Source organism: Strigops habroptila, chromosome 23 (assembly GCF_004027225.2).
Source record: "Strigops habroptila isolate Jane chromosome 23, bStrHab1.2.pri, whole genome shotgun sequence".
NCBI classification, from domain to species: Eukaryota; Metazoa; Chordata; class Aves; order Psittaciformes; family Psittacidae; genus Strigops; species Strigops habroptila.
This window is the reverse complement of record NC_044299.2, coordinates 1,389,626-1,404,944: the sequence shown is the minus strand read 5'-3', so window position 1 is coordinate 1,404,944 and position 15,319 is coordinate 1,389,626. Positions and strand designations below refer to the sequence as shown.

General features: G+C 52.9%; 1 protein-coding gene across 5 annotated transcripts in view; it reads left to right on the top strand.

Moving 5' to 3' along the window:
• The window catches only part of HDAC7 (histone deacetylase 7), an 80,601-nt gene that overhangs the window by 28,692 nt on the left and 36,590 nt on the right, over positions 1–15,319 (top strand). For 2 of the 5 annotated variants that reach the window (XM_030510475.1, XM_030510476.1), the window contains exon 1: positions 6,343–6,867. The exons of 2 other annotated variants lie outside the window; for them this stretch is intronic. In XM_030510475.1, coding sequence (XP_030366335.1) covers positions 6,765–6,867 — 103 coding nt within the window. In that variant the 5' untranslated portion in view covers positions 6,343–6,764. Of the gene's footprint in view, positions 1–6,341; positions 6,868–15,319 lie in introns of those variants that run through there. One more of the 5 variants, XM_030510474.1, reaches the window with a different exon arrangement.

Below are 15,319 nucleotides of genomic sequence, written 5' to 3'. Positions count from 1 at the left end.
TCCTAAACCTTCTGGACATGCCATTTGGGAATGGCCGAGTCACAGTGTCAGGGCTGGTCCGTGCAAGCGTGTGTCTTGTCCTGGGACAGCGTAGCAGGAGGATGGACGTGAATGTGGACGGGTGCATGTGAGTGTGGCTTTTCCTGCAGTTTATTAGGTGGCTTTGTTGGATCCTGCTGAGGCTCGGACAGGAATGTCCCCAGGGCAGGGAGAGGCTCCTGCTTTGGCTTGGTGCTGGGTGCTGTCCAGCGAGGTTCTCATCTGATAGAGGCATTTCAATGTGACCCAGTGTTGTATCTGGATAGCAAAGTGATAAACTTTGTGTCCTCATGAGATTGTGGGTCTGGATTTATGTTGTGCCTCTGGCCTGTGGTGGCTGGAGCATGAATGTCACCTCTGTGGTCCTGGGTTCTGTGTTCACTCTTCACTGGGCTGTGGAATAAAGACCCAGGTTAATACCCAGTGTTGGGAATGGAGGCTGGTGCTCAAGGACTTTTGGGACCTAGGGATGCAAGTGGCCACTCCGATGGCTTTGGGATACATGGCTTAAGCCAAACAGTTCTCCCACTGTGAGGCGCTGGGATAGGAACAGCTTTTGGGAAGCTGGAAGCCAGTGCTGCAACCTCCCTAACCGTTTAGAAACTGTTGGGAGAAAAATGAGGTTTGAAAATGGTGTATTTAGAGTCTGTGGCTCAGATTTTCAGGCTTTTTCCTGTTCAAACATTGAGCCATAATGGTTTACATGCTTTTCCAGAGAGCCTGGGAGATCCTGCCGTCGTGTTCTGAACAGCTGGGACCTTGGGGAGGGGAGAAAACAAACAAGTGTGTTGGCAATGCTCCGAAAGAGACAGCTCCTTCGGCCCCGTTGCTTGCCTCTCACAGAGGACGGGTGCGAATCTCCTCTTCGATCTTGGTTCAGACATCAAGACCTTAGTTTTTGTGATCTGATTTATTACCTTTTGATCTCCTTCCAGCCCCGTAGCTCCTTTCTTGTACAGAGGGACGGGACGTGAGTCAGTCTGAGCTGCTGAGTCCTTCCCGATGTCTGCATCTCATTCCCTTGCTATGCTCCCTGAAGGCAGGAATGCGTCCGTCCCCAGTTCAGGCTTTGCCAGTTTCCTACAAGCAGCTTCTTTCCTGACTCTTGTGTCGTTGGTAAAATGGGGGAGATGACAGAGAAGCCAGAGAAGCGTGTCCTGGCCAAGCTGAGCTTGAACAGGCTGTTTGCAGCTGGGTGGGCTCGTGTCAGACTTGGGCAGTGCTCTGTGACCGAGGCTTTGAAAGCCCTGCATGGTCTCTCATCTGCTGCTCTGAGTGCCCTAAAAATACTGCCCAAACCCCTCCTGCTTGCACTTCACCAAATGGCTGTGATGTTTTCCTGCCTTTGCTGGTGGTTCAACTTAGGGGTTTGTTTCTGGTCTCTTTGGGTGTTATACAGGCTGAACTGCCTTAACCAAAGAGCAGGGCTGGGCCTGGAGAATGTTAGGGACAGCTCTGTCGCTCAAAGAAGGTCTGAGTTGGGACGTTTGCTGTATGATGTGATGGTGTCATGAAGCTTTCAAGGGGGTGTACAGAGCTCAGGAGGCATGCAGGGGCTGGTGGGGTGCACTGTGAGTTGCTAATGCTGTTAACATTAACTTCTTAGCAGGAAAACTGGAGTCTGGTTAAGTTTGGGAGAGCAGCTCTGTCCTGCAGAATGTAGACGAAGGATTTGTTTTCTTTCTCTGCCTTGGAGAGCTCTGTCTTCTCTTGAAACTGTCTTCCAGATATAGCAGCAGTTGCTAACACTGAATGAATGTGTGCTGAATTTAGGCTGCTGTGTGTTGTGCAGGATTCAGTCGTCTGGCTTTGAGTTTAGCCAGAGCAAGCGAAGCTGGTATGCTTGGGTGGCATTGTCCCAGTTGTCCAACTATAAATAGCAAATGGAGCCCAAGTGCTTCTTGAACTGACTTTGGAAATTTCCCAGCCTCACCTTGGAGGAGGGATTTGTGCCAAGGCACATCAGCCCTTGGCAGAGTGGGGCTGAGGGTGGTGAATGCTCAGCATGATGCACAAGGACCCATAAGCGAGTCGATGAGGTGGCAGAGTTGCTGTGAGTGCCATGTGTCCGTGTCCCTGTGATCCCTGTTGGGCAATACCTGAGGATGCTGAGGAAAGAGCCTTGAGTCAGTGCAACGCTGTCACGCAAAGAGGTCTTCAGCAGGGAGGGAATGTCTGAAGGGAGGATCTTGATGGAGATGGAAGGGCCGGAGTGAGATAGAATCGTGGAATGGTTTGCGTTGAAGGGACCTTAACGCTCCTCCAGTTCCAACCCCCTGCCACGGGCAGGGACACCTTCCAGTGGAGCAGGGTGCTCCAAGCCCCTGTGTCCAACCTGGCCTTGAACACTGCCAGGGCTATCTGGGAAAGTCACTTTGATGCTTTAACACATCACACCCTTCATCCTAGAAGTTTAGTCCATGTTCAGGGCTAAGCATGGTGGATGGTGCTCTTGTTCTGCTGGTGCTCTTGTCAATGCAAGAATTACGCAGGTGTCTCTGAGGCTGGAGTCTTCCTCAGTGTCTGACTGACTTGCTCTTTGCACCTCAGCACAGCAACAAGCCACATGGCTCACTCATGGGTAGATACTTTAGGCTTCATCCCGTGAGATGCTTGTATCCAGGAGCAGTGCCAGCAGGAGAATTAGCTCTTTCACAGGGTTGCATTGCTCACATCAGTGCAAAACAAACACTGCTGCTGGTCTGGCACATGGTCACACTCACCCCGTGGCCTCTCTGTGCCACAGTGAATGACCACGTGTGCTCAGGAGGACAGAGGCTCCATGCTGGAAAGGTGGGTGCTGAAGGTAGGGAATAGGAGGATCATAGAATCAACCAGATTGGAAAAGACCTTCAAGATCATCAAGTCCAACCGTTGCCCAGCGCTTCCAAGGCCACCACTAACCCATGGCACTGAGGGCCTCCTCTACACAATGTGTGAACACTTGCAGGGACGGTGACTCCAGCACTGCCCTGGGCAGCCTGTTCCAATGCCTGAGCACCCTCTGGGGAAGGAATTGTTCCTCAGCTCCATCTAAACCTCCCCTGGTGCAGCTTGAGGCCGTTTCCTCTTGTCCCATCCCTTGTTCCTTGGGAGCAGAGACCAAACCCCACCTCACTACCTCCTCCTTTCAGGATGGAGATACAATAGTTGGGGGAAGAGCTGGTAGCTGGTAGTATCTCATATTCATCTCCAGAAGAGACTAATTTCTCTCAATGGGGAAGTTTTCCATGTGCAGGATGTCCCCAGCAGCGGTGCCTGCCTGGAGCATCCTCCAGTGTCCGTGCAGTGAGTGGGACAGGAGTGGGAGTCGCTGCTGGCCCTACATGGCTCCAAGCTTCTGGCACTGTTGGCTGGTTGCTCTTCTGGACTGTTTGTGAATCGTGGCATGTAATGTAGGATCAAAAAAGCTCTACTGGTCTGAAGTAATCCCTCAAGCCAAGACCCAGACCTTTGCTTATTTTAGAAATGACTCAGTTGATGTTATAGAGATGAAATAAGCAGGTAGGGCTTCCTGGGGCATTTGGGTTACTTGACAGGATTGCTCTCCTCTGTACTGATTCACTGGGTCACGTTAGGTGATCCTGGACTTCTCATCCGTCTGCTTTCTCGCTTTCCTCTCCTTCTTTGCCTCTTTTATTCCCTTTCTCCCCTTTGCCTTTTATTTGAGTAGATGCAGTTCCCCAGCAACTCCCCCTCTGCAAGGAGTGTGAAATGAACTGGTTTGTGTTCCAGTTGTAGCCAGAAGCACCCAAGCCTGTCACTTGGGTCATGGAGCAGCGTGTCCAAGGAACCTCTGGAGCATCCTGCAGTCCTGGAAGTGCTTTGGAGTTCAGCTCCACGGAGGGTGGAAGCAGGGCATGGAGGCAGCCTCCAGGGAGAAGTGGACTCCCTGGTGGTGCAGGAAGGAGTTAGGACATCCTGCTGGGAGCGGTTCTCCCGGGAATGTTCTTGAGCCTTCACAGGGATGTTCTTGAGCCTTCACGGAAGGAGAATCTCTTACGCAAGAGAGGGGAAACCACTGTTGGTGCTGAGGCTGCTTTTTCAAATGCTGCTGTTGTGTAAGAGTGAAGCCTTGGGCAGCACAGAAAATGTGGAGAACAACTTCTGATCGCTCAAGACAGCACAACGTGAGGGTTGCTCTCTGAATTTCTGCCTTTATGCGTACCTTAAACTTCAAGGTTATGTAAATTCTCCAGGTTTGCTCAGGGCTTGATGCACTTAAGTTGCAGAGGAGGTTTCCATACATAGCCTGGGGGTGCAACTACCGAGTGAAAAGAGTCTCCTCTCTTCCTGCCATAGACTCTTTTCTTCATGTAGCTGCCTTCAGCAACACTTCAGAGGCTGGGGAAAGTGCCTGCTTTCCAGTGTTACCTTCTAGTGGCTGCAGGGTGGGAATATTCACAGCGGAGAGGCTGTATCTGAGATGGGAAACACATTCCCACATGTCCTTTTTGCCATTCGTGTGGGCTCACCCTTGGTCCTCTGGCCTCTGTCCCTGTCCCACGGTTGTGGCAAGGACCAGCACGATTCCTTGCTGTTCCAGGGACGTGGAGGATGGAGGGTTGACTGTTTCTGCAGACACCACAGAGCACCTGGATGCAGGAGCTTCTCCTGGGGCTCATGTCCTGGCCTCTGAGCTCAGGATCGTGCCTGCCTCCTTCTTTCCTTCTTCCAACACTGCATCAACATCTCACTGCAGCAGGAGAGGGGTCCCCAAGTGAGGACGTGGTGGTTTTGATGTGCAGACTTGCACTATGGTCCATTTACCTTGAAAACTGCTTCCACAGAGACCAAGCCTGAGACGCTTCTTCATACCTCAGTGATGCATTGAAGCCTGATGAAACTACCAGGCCTGTGGTCAGCCCCATTTGTGGCCCTGCTGCTCCCCTCTGCACTGGGACTGAGATGCACTGGATCCTCCTCGTCCTTGGTGGCACTTCCATCCTCACAGCACAACTGCAGAACAGAGCAGAGGTGGCAGTGGCCCAGGAGAGGGGTTCCCCACACTGGGGGACAGTCCAGGGTGGCTGGCTTTGGTCTGGGTCCCTGTGGCATGGGACAGGCAGGACCAGCAGCGCTGCCTCACGCCACTGTAATAATTGAACTGCAGCGTTAAGCAGATCTGTGGCTTGTGATCTTCATTCAGCGTGTTCAGCCTCTTTGAAACTGTGGGTTAATACAGAGGCCTTAATAAGCAGTTGCTGTCTGGGTGATGACTGGAACTGGAGGTGCCCTGGTCCCTCAGATGCCCTGTGGAAGGTTTGGAGGGTGGTTTTGTAACAGACAAAGCTGGCAGGTTTGGGGAATTCAATTATTTAGCGCCGTAGACTCTCAATCCCTGCTTATGACATACTCCTGTCCAGCAACCAGTGGAAAAGACAGTTCTTGGGTTTGAGAATATACTGGCATCATGAGTATTCAAATGATGGGATGGACACGCTATGACCTAGCAGAGAACTGCTGCAAGGACTGTTTTCAGGTGGTGAGTTTGACTTCCAGAAACCGTGGCTTGTATGTTTGTTTTCCCAGTATCTAAGGGTTGAAATCAAACGTGCTCCAAGTGTTGCCATTTAGATTTCCCTACATTAATCTTAATGTTGGTTGCTAACCAAGACCAGATCTTTCCTAAACGCATCTGGTGACTGGGCACGATCACCCTATTTTCTAAGGGTGTGCTATGCTGAAGAGCTGCAAGAGTCTGCTTGAGGTTAGAAAGCAAAGCCAAGGTTTGGGGTTTGTGGGTGCGCTGGTTGCTTTGGCTGTGTCGGCTCCCTTTGAGGCAGGATCTCTGGCATGGAGCTCCATGGAGGTGCCTGGGCAGGTTGAACCTGTGGCAACACGTTCTGCTCTACGTGGACTGTGTGGTGGAGCCGTGGGCAGCACAGGAGGTGGTTTGCTGGGGTTTTGCTGGATCCCATGTAGGGAGAAGCAATGGCCACACTGGGCTGCTGCACATTGGGCTCCGGTTTTGCAGTTCTTGGTGGGCTCAAATGGGCCTGGAGATGCTGGTGCTGGGTCCAGGGACAACTCCCCTGCTCCCAACACACCCGCTGTGGTTTGGGATTTGAGGAATGAGCTGGCAAAGCAGCGTGGGGATGGCCTGGAGGATTCCTCACAGCGTTTGCTCTGCCTCAAAAGCACGCGCGGTGGCTCTACCTTCTGTTACCCCAATCTTTCGTGGTGAGGTGAGAGTTGTTGTGCAGAGTTTCCTCTTTATATCCTCTTATGTCACGCTGCCCCGCCGGCTGAGTGCACTCAAAATAGCTGCCAATCCCAGTAGGTTTCACTTCAAGGTCTCTATTCTTAGCTTGCTGGTTAGCTGAGCAAGCTGCCTTCCTCAGTAGTCATGAGTTCAAGGACCGTAGGGTAAAGACTAAACCTTAAGCCATGCAGGAGTTCCGTCTGTGTTTCATGGCAGCTTTGAGGGGACAGTTTGGGCAGAGCTTGACTCAGCAGCCTCAGACTTGCGTGCTCAAAAAGAGAGCTACATGGATGTGAGGATGAAATAAGAGTTGCTGGAGCTGGGACAGAACTTCGGAGGAGGCAGACGGCTCCGGAGACGGGATGACTCAGTATGTGAGAGTCTGTTCAGTGGCCTGTTGGGTCTGCCCCATCTAGCAGCAGCTTTATCAGAGAGCAGCCTTATCAGATGCCTCTTACTGCTGCACTGATGATCAGGATGCATGCGTGTGTGGCAGGAGTGAAGCAGAAGTGAATTTGGGATGCGAAGCGGTGGCTTCCCGGGAGCGGAACTGGCTGGATGTTCTCGGAGTGTTGCACCGAGGCTGAAGATACCTCCTACACCGGTGATGTTCAGCCCATCCTGTAAGTGCCTTTCCCATCCCGGGGGGACTTTTTCCTTCCTTGCGTGGCTGTGACTCCATGGTTGGCTCAAAGCGTGTATGGGAGCATCCTTCTGTATGGAACACGGGCAGTGGTTCATGCAAGGGCCTGAACTACAGCTCTGATCTGTGTCTGGTGGATACAGCTACCACTGGGGCAGGTTTGAGGTTTAGATCACCCGTATGCAGAGTCCCTGCTCCATCCGGAGCTTTCTGCAGCTTTATAGCCACTGGAGGGGAGCAGACAGCATCAGTCCCAGTTGCACCAGCACACACAGGACAGGCTCATCTGTTCCCTCTCTGCCTTTCCTGGCTGTTTCACTGGCAACTCACCATTTACCCACCAGCTCTTGCTCGGATCTGCTGAAGGTGCTGCCTAGATGGATGCAGAGGCACCTCTCAGAGTCCTTCAGCAGAATTTAGCTATTTCTGAGAGTGTGTTTTGGGAGAGATCTCGTTTTCCAGACTTCATTTAAATTCCTTTATCCTTTTCAAACTGTTGTTGAAGCTTTGCTTGTGTTAAATGGATTTCAACCCCAGAGTGGATCAGGGCACAGCATACCGGCATTAGGGTATGGGTAGGAGCAGCATCCTGCACCTCAGGGATTTATGGCACAGGAGAAACAAGCCCATCCTGAGGACAAAAGGTGCTGGCCGTGGCTTTTGCTGTGTGCTGCGGGGTGGCTGAGGGGTTGCTTGGGACGTGGGGTTGCTGGGGAGTGAGTGTTGTGTACGGAGCTCGCATCCTGCCTACGCTGCGGGTACCGGTCACGTGCGGACGAGGCCTTTGTCCTGGGCCTGGCTGCTTTTTGAGAGTTTATTTTTAGGTGCTCTCTGGCTTCCTCTTCCTCCCTCGCTGCGCTCCCTCCCTCTTGCGAGCTCCCTCTTCTAGGATTGCTCGTTGAACAATCAGTTCCTCCTTAAACCTAGTTTTGCAGGGCCTTTGTGTGCGCTTGGGAGCTGGCCCAGCTTTCGCCTTAGCAGCTGCTGGCTCCTTCTGGGTAAGCAAGAACAAATCAAGGCTTACACTGAATGAAGCAGTTGAGCCTGAGCTGTCTTTCAAATTCAGGACAGCTGTACAGCCTCTGCACGGAGCCTGCCTGGAGGGCACAGAGGCTCCTTGGAGAGAAACTTCTCCTGACAGTGGCCTGGGCTTAATGGGTTTGTGCTGCTGATCCCTGCACTGCCCCAGTGAACTCCTCTGGGTGCCTCTTGGAGCTTTATCCCAGGCTTGGTTATGAAGCATGGTTCTGGAATAACTCCCTTTCCTTGAAGACTTGCTCCACACCAGCTTTGCTTACAGGCTCCTGAGGAAATTCAGCCTTTAGAATCATGGCAGCAACCAGATTGGAAAAGACCTTTAAGCTCATCAAGTCCAACTGTTCCCAGCACTGCCAAGGCCACCACTAACCCATGGCACTGAGGCCTCGGCTACACAGTGTGTGAACACTTGCAGGGACGGTGACTCCAGCCCTGCCCTGGGCAGCCTGTTCCAATGCCTGAACACCCTTTGGGGAAGGAATTGTTCCTCAGCTCCATCTAAACCTCCCCTTGCACAGCTTGTGGCCATTTCCTCTTGTCCCGTCCCTTGTTTCTTGGGAGAAGAGACTTTGAGATGCTTTGAGTGGTTTGATCACCATGTGAAAGTGCAGATGCTGGCTGCAGAGCGTCGTGGTGGGAGCCACATCATGGTGTGACCCATGTAGTTGGACAAGTTTTGAAGGCAATTGGTGAGCAGTGAGCTGTTGGCATCCCCTTGGGCTCTCTGCTAAAGCAAAGGGACACGGTGGAGTGTCAGCCCTGCAGGAGCCCTGGCGTGACTTTGCTGGTTTAAGGGCAGGATTTGTAGATAAGCAGCGTGCGTTGGTTTAAGAACAGAAATGTGGGAGAAGGGAGGGGAGCAGCAGATAAGCCTTGGGCTCGTGCTGGAGAAGTTTCCATCTGACGCTAGGGTGGGGATTTGCACCAGAGACAGTGTTTTGCTGAGATGAACAGGACAGTTTTCTCTCCCCTCCTCTCGCTGTCCTCGTCTTCTGGTGCTTTAGATTAGACTTGGTTTATCCTCTTTCTACACCCTGTCTAACCGTAACGAAGAGTTCCCCAACAGATCTGCTGGTGTTCAGTGGTTTGGAGGCAGCGCCGGTGTGCTGCAGCCTTGTCCTTCTTCCAGCTCCTGTCCCCTGGTCCTCAGAGCTCATGAGGAGCAGCAGCAGGCTTAGCCGTGTGATGCAGTGGTGGCAAACTCCTCAGAGCTTCTTGCAATTTCCCTTTTTCTAATTCTCCAGAGGATATGTGCTGCAGATCCTGCCCACGATCCCAGGTTTTGGCTCTGTGGTTGGGATGCACTGCGCTCCTGCAGACTGGAGGTGTTGGTGGTCTTCCTCCGTGCATTCCCAATGTGCCTTCCAAGTTTGTCTCATCCCACACCCAAGGCTGTGTGTTGAGAGGGATGCGGTGGCTTCAGTAAGGCAGTGAGGACACATTTGCAAGACAAAAGTCCCTCCTTTCAGGCACTAGGCACTGAGAGGTGAAGGTGATCTATTCTTTGCATGGTAGCACGGGCAAAACTTGCTGTTGACTCAATGACACGAATTATGGGGCTAAAGCAGACCTCGGCTCCTGAGTGCAAGTGGTTTTGGCACTTGGACTCCTCTATAGAAGACCCACAGGCTGCTCAGAGCTGGGCTTGTAGCTCCTGTGGAGTGTACTGAGGTGCATGGTGGATCATGAGTTGTCAGCAAGGTCTTCTCCTGCCTTGGTGGTGATTTCCCTAGAGCTCCCTGGAGCTCTTATGGCCAAAGCACTTGCTCCCCAGGCTGGGGCAGTTTAGGGCCAAATCCATGGATCTTTTGCATGGATGATTCCTGAGGGATACCCCCAGCTTCCTGCCACCCTGTATCAATTACTGCTCGACCCCATGTGAGGCAGACTCTGAGTGCTCCAGTGAACAAACAGGGCTCGTACAAGCCTTCCAAGGCTGGGGCTGGAACCTGCTTTTCTAGTATGACAGAGCAGCTCTCAGCCACTCTGCCTCTTTAAAGCAAGTGTACTCACAGAGGGTTTGGCTTCTCTGCCTAGAACTAATTTTTTAGCCATTAGCCACAGACGGGGCAAAAGTCCCTGCAGGATTTATCCAAGCAGCTCATTGCGGAGCTGTTGGACGTGGCTTGTATTGCGACGCCTTGTCCTGTGCAGTGGGTCCATCCCTGGCCATGCAGTTGGCCTGCACGGATGCTGAGTCCCCCCTTCCTCATCAGCTGGATGCTCCATAAAGGGAGCAGGAATAATTCCCCTGGATTAAATCACAGATCTCTCTCTCCTTCCACCTCCAAGGCTCTGCCATGGTAAACAGCCGCTTACTGGAGTAGGTAAGTGGAGGCAGCGCAGTCCTGCCAAGCCCTCGTGTCCACAAATGACTAAATCCTGCCTGAAAAGTCAGAGTATGAAAACATTAGTTTTGGGGTTTGGCTGAGCCTCGGGGAGCGCTGGGATTGAGCCCGGCGGGAGAGCAGAGCCATCCCTCTGGATGCTGGCTGGAGGACGGCTGCTGCGGATGCATCGGGGGGCAGGCGGGGGTCTGGGGTGCTGGGGGGTGCTGCACCAATGCTTCCAGTGCTTGGACCAGCCCTCCAGCCCCGGATCAGAACTCCTGCAGATGCTGTTGTGCCCCTTGGCAAAGCGCGTTGGCTGCAGGGTGGTGCTGCGGCTGCGAGCCCTCGTGGGTCATAAATAACTGCTGTCTGGAGAGCTGGTGGAGGAGCTGCCTGCCAGCCCTGTGCAGATGCAGCACCTTGCCTGTGTTGTCTGGCTTTTAAACTGGCTTTTCTTTCATGTGCACTTCCATGGTGGGGCCCTGCATGCAGCCGGGTTGCTGTGTGCTGCCCTCATCCGTTTGCTGCTCTGCCGTGCCGTGGTGGGACAGTGGTGGGTCATTGCCTGTTTGGAGCTGGGTCAGGAGCCTTGTGGAACTGTGTTGTGGGTCCATCATCCTGGCAGAGCCTGGCTGGTTGACTCTGCTATGGGTTCGTAGGGAATAGGTGGATAAGAGGTGCCCCTGTCTGTGGCAGGGGGTTGGAATTGGATGAGCTTTAAGGTCCTTTCCAACCCAAACCATTCTATGAGATGGGAGATGCTGATGGTCTGGGAAAGGAGAGCTCTGAGCAGCTCTGTGCTAAAGACTCCTTGTGCATTTCGATGTCTGGTTAACATGCACTGGAGCAGGAGCCTGAGAGGATGGAGGGCAGTCTGGTCGTAGCCCAGTCTAACTGGGTGTCCTGGTGTGCTCCTGGGAGCACCAGTCTTGCTGCCTGGAACATCCAGCATGTTCCACCTCAGTGGTACAGGCTGCAGCAAGATCAGAGCAGAGCAGTGGCAGGCTTGTGATGCTCTGCTGGACACTCATCTGCTCCCAATGGCTCTTGGTGACCATTCCCTGCCTCCACAAAGGAAGCAACCTCCATCACTGCCTGCAGGACCTGACCCTTCTGAAAGGCTCTGCAGTGTCTGCATAGAGATAAGGGTAGGGTTTAAGGCCAAAAATTAGGAGAATTTCCTGCTGCTAGAGATGGAGCCTGGATAATCCTGATTTAGGGCTTTGACTCCCATCTGCCGCCTCCCTGGGCTCCCGTGGGATGCTGTCCTGATTCCCAGCTTGTTGGGCTCTCCTGGTTCATGCCCATTGCAGGGTCAGTGCCTCACTATAGGATCTATAGGTGGTTTGAGGACACGGGTCCTGATTCTCAGTCTTGTGCATCGATGGCAGCACAATTCCCAGGTGCCGACATGCCGCATCCTCCTGTGGCAGGACAGAGGCTGGCAGCGAGACGCCCGTTCTGCATGGCCAGGCTCAGTGGTGAGACGTTGGTATGCGAGATGTAAACTCAATCCCAAAGTTTAGGTTACAGCCCTGTGAAAAACATCAGCTCCCCTAAATGGAGCCCAGATGGTGGCGGAAGAAGCTGTGCAACGCATCGGAGCCCAGGGCCAGGAATTGCAGGAACCGGGTGAGCAAAGGGACCGGGGCTGAGGGGGAGGGAGAGGAAGGGAGGTAGGGTTACAGCTCATGGAGGCTGCATCTGCATCAAGGGTCAATTCCTAAACCAGGCTGCTTAATCCAACTCGCCCCCTTCAAAACAACTTTGGACGCCGAATGTCTCCCACGTTGCATCACTCAATGCAACGTTTCCAAAGCTGAGGTTTCCCACAGCTGAACTTGTGGATGGCGAGAGGCCAAGAGCTCTTGGGCAAATCAGAGGAGACCAGGTAGATCTGAGGCAATGAATACAGAGCTCAGGAGCTCTTCCAGAAGAAGAGCTTCCCAGCTTGCTCATGCCAGCAGGTTCAGTGCCCAGGGAGAGGGTCGAGTGTGCACAGTGAGCCTGGAGTTGGAGCTGTGTCTTGGGTAAGACAAGCACCAACACACACCCCAGCAGCCGGGTGATTGCATGGTCAAGGGCAGGCTGTGGGGAGGCTGACCATGACTCAGTATCCTGGTGCTGGGATAAAAGCATCCTGGGGTGCTCAGAGCACTGTCTGGGAGGGTTGGAGTGATCCTTCACCCGGCTGTGCTGCAGGAGCCTCCACCACAGCTTGTTCTGGGTGATTGGGAAAGGCATGGAGTGACTGAGGGGTGCTGGGGGGACCACAGAGCATGTCTGGTAGGGCTGGACCCCATGAAGCGCACACAGGAGACTGAGATGGAGGTTTCCAAATGATGCTGAGGTGATGTGAGAGCAACTTATTTGTTGATGATGGCTTTGGACTGCAGCAGGTAGACCTCCCCTCTGGGCCAGGACAGGTCCAGTGGTGAGGAGGTGCTGGGAGGTTTCTCTGGAGGGTTTGGTCATGTTAGATGAACATTAGGAATGGCTGAGTTGTGAATTAGAGAGCTGGGGGAGATGGTGAGAGCTGAGGTGTTTATGTAGACCTCAGGCTCTTCCTGAGGTCATTCTGTTAAGAGAAGTTGTGGGAAGACCCCAAACACATCCAGATGGGATCAGCGCTCCTCCGTTAGGACCCTACCATCCCTCCATTCTCCCTGCTCTGCCCTTCCTCTGTCTCCCCCCTTTCCCTTCCAAGAACTGCTGCATTTTTCAGTGCCACCCACTTGGTTGGTGCAAAAGGGGCTTGGGGTGAGCTGGGGAGAGGAGCAGGAGGGACGAAGAGGAGCTGAGCCCAACACTGCTGCAGGAGCTGAGTTCAGCGCAGGTACCAAGCTGTGGGCCTGCAGGTAAGCTTGTCCACACAGCATTCACCTTGGAGGAAGGCCCACATCCCTCAGGATAACAGTGTGTGCAGGAGCAGCGCACCCTTCCCCTCAGAGATAAGTTTGTGTGCAGGCACAGCCCGGAGATAAACACCCAGGAAGGCAAACACCCAAGTCCTGCACCAGTATGGACACAGAGCACCAGCAAACATGGACACGGAGCACCAGCAAGCACCCATCATGAGGCTGTGCCCGTCCTCCCAGGGTGCCCAGCAGAGCCAGATGGGTGCTCAGCACCCACCACACCAGCGCTGGACCTGATTTTGTGCTAGAAAATCATGTGGTTCCCCCAGATCTGAGGATGCTCAGGGACAGAGAACAGGAGGAGTTTGGTGTCATCTGCAGCTTGAACTGCTTAGAGCAGCTTTCTGCTCAGTCCCCAACATGCAGTTAGACCCCAGGGTTTGTGTGCCTGGAGGGTGCTGTCATCTTTAGGCTGTGAATTTACTTTTCCAGTAGCTCTCAGGTAGTGTTCAGACGTAACACAGAGCTTTAAAAAGCTCCTTTAAGCTGCAGGAGGAGTTCTGTTAAACTCCTCGTGTCTTTGAGGAGAAGTTGTGAAATTGTCCCACATGAAACCACTGCACGGGGAATGCTTCATGGGGGGTTTCAACATGTATTTTGGGACCCTCCCTGTGAAGGGAGGTTGATTGGGTTCCACTTGGACTCCAGGGAGAGCAGATCCCACTTCTCAGGAGCAGCATGAATTGGGTTTAACACCGTTTAGGATGTCCATGAGGGAGTTACTGCTGGTGTCTCTGCAGCCAGCTTAGACATCTGCACTGAAATGTCGACTCTGGCAGCTGCATCCCAGCTGGAGCTGCTGGATTTGGATCTTTCCCTGAAGCCAAACTCCAGAGGTTTAGTTTTCAGGACTGGCTGGGAAATCTTTAGGGCATCGTCACATAATCCCAGCTGAGATAAGGGGGAGTTGTGGTGACATTCAGCCCTGTGTGTGCTGCCTGCAGTCACCTCCCAGCCCATCCTGCAGCATCTCTGAGTCGAAGCTTAGTGGCAAAACAACAACTAAGACCATATAAAACAGTTTTGGTGCAAGTTGTGCCGTTTCAGGAGCAGGGGAACCAACAGGCTGCTGTGGTTTAACCAGGACACAGGCCAACTGCTATTACAGTGTGAGACTTGTGAAATGCAACGGTACAAGTGCACAACTGCAGTTTATGGACAACCTGAAGGACAAGCTCACGGGTGTCACTGCCCCTCTGCTCATCTCTGATATGGTTTGGAGCACTTCATGAGCAGGCTTGGAGATGCTCAACAGTTGCAGGTAAAGGCACTGCAGAAAGAGACCCCAGTTGCTATGATAACTGTAGGGGCTCTTGGTGGCACTTCAGTCACACCTACAGTTACTCCGATTAAAGTAAATACCATAGTGGGTTATAACCAAGCAGGGGTGGTGGTTCCATGTCTCATCTCTCACTGAGAGAGCTTGCTCCAATGCACCCCAATTCTGGAGTGAGCAGCAACCTGAGGAACGCTGTACTGAGGTTTGACTTGTAGATTAACAGCATCCACATCCATGAGCAGGAGCTGAGCTGTCAGCAGGGAGATGATGCTGGTCCTGCTTGGGCAGTGCCACGGTGGCTGTGCTTGAGTCCTCAAAAGTAAATGAACAGGGTTGAAGGCTTCACTGGGCCTGTGCTTCTTGAGGGATGCCAAGAAGGATCAAGCAGGAGTAAGGAGATGCCATCACCTCTGTAGTTCATGACTCTGGAGTGGTCTTAATGCTGTGGCTAATACTGTGCTGTCTACTTCAGCAGGGGCCGTGACTCAATGGGAAAGACTCCAAACTACCAAAAAGTAGGATGTGCCTTGCAGAGAGAGATGATGATGAAGCTCAGGCTGCTTATCTCAGCAGAGGAGACTCAGAGCATCAGCTCCTTTGGCTGATGGACCAAAACAATGATGTGTTGGAAGCAGAGGTTAGCTTGTGGTTTCTGTGTTGGCCCTGTCCATCTTATGTGAACAGTCTTATAATGCCACATCTGATCTCTTCTGGTGTCAAATCACAGCCGAAGGGAGTCCGTGGAGAAATGTCTGGAGTCTGCTCCTTCCCTGGCAAAGATCTCCAAGTCTCGGTTGCGGTTCCTCTGCGTTTTACTGGCTGCCTTTTGTGTTTGTGTTTTGAGGTGTGGGTTTGTAACAGTGACGA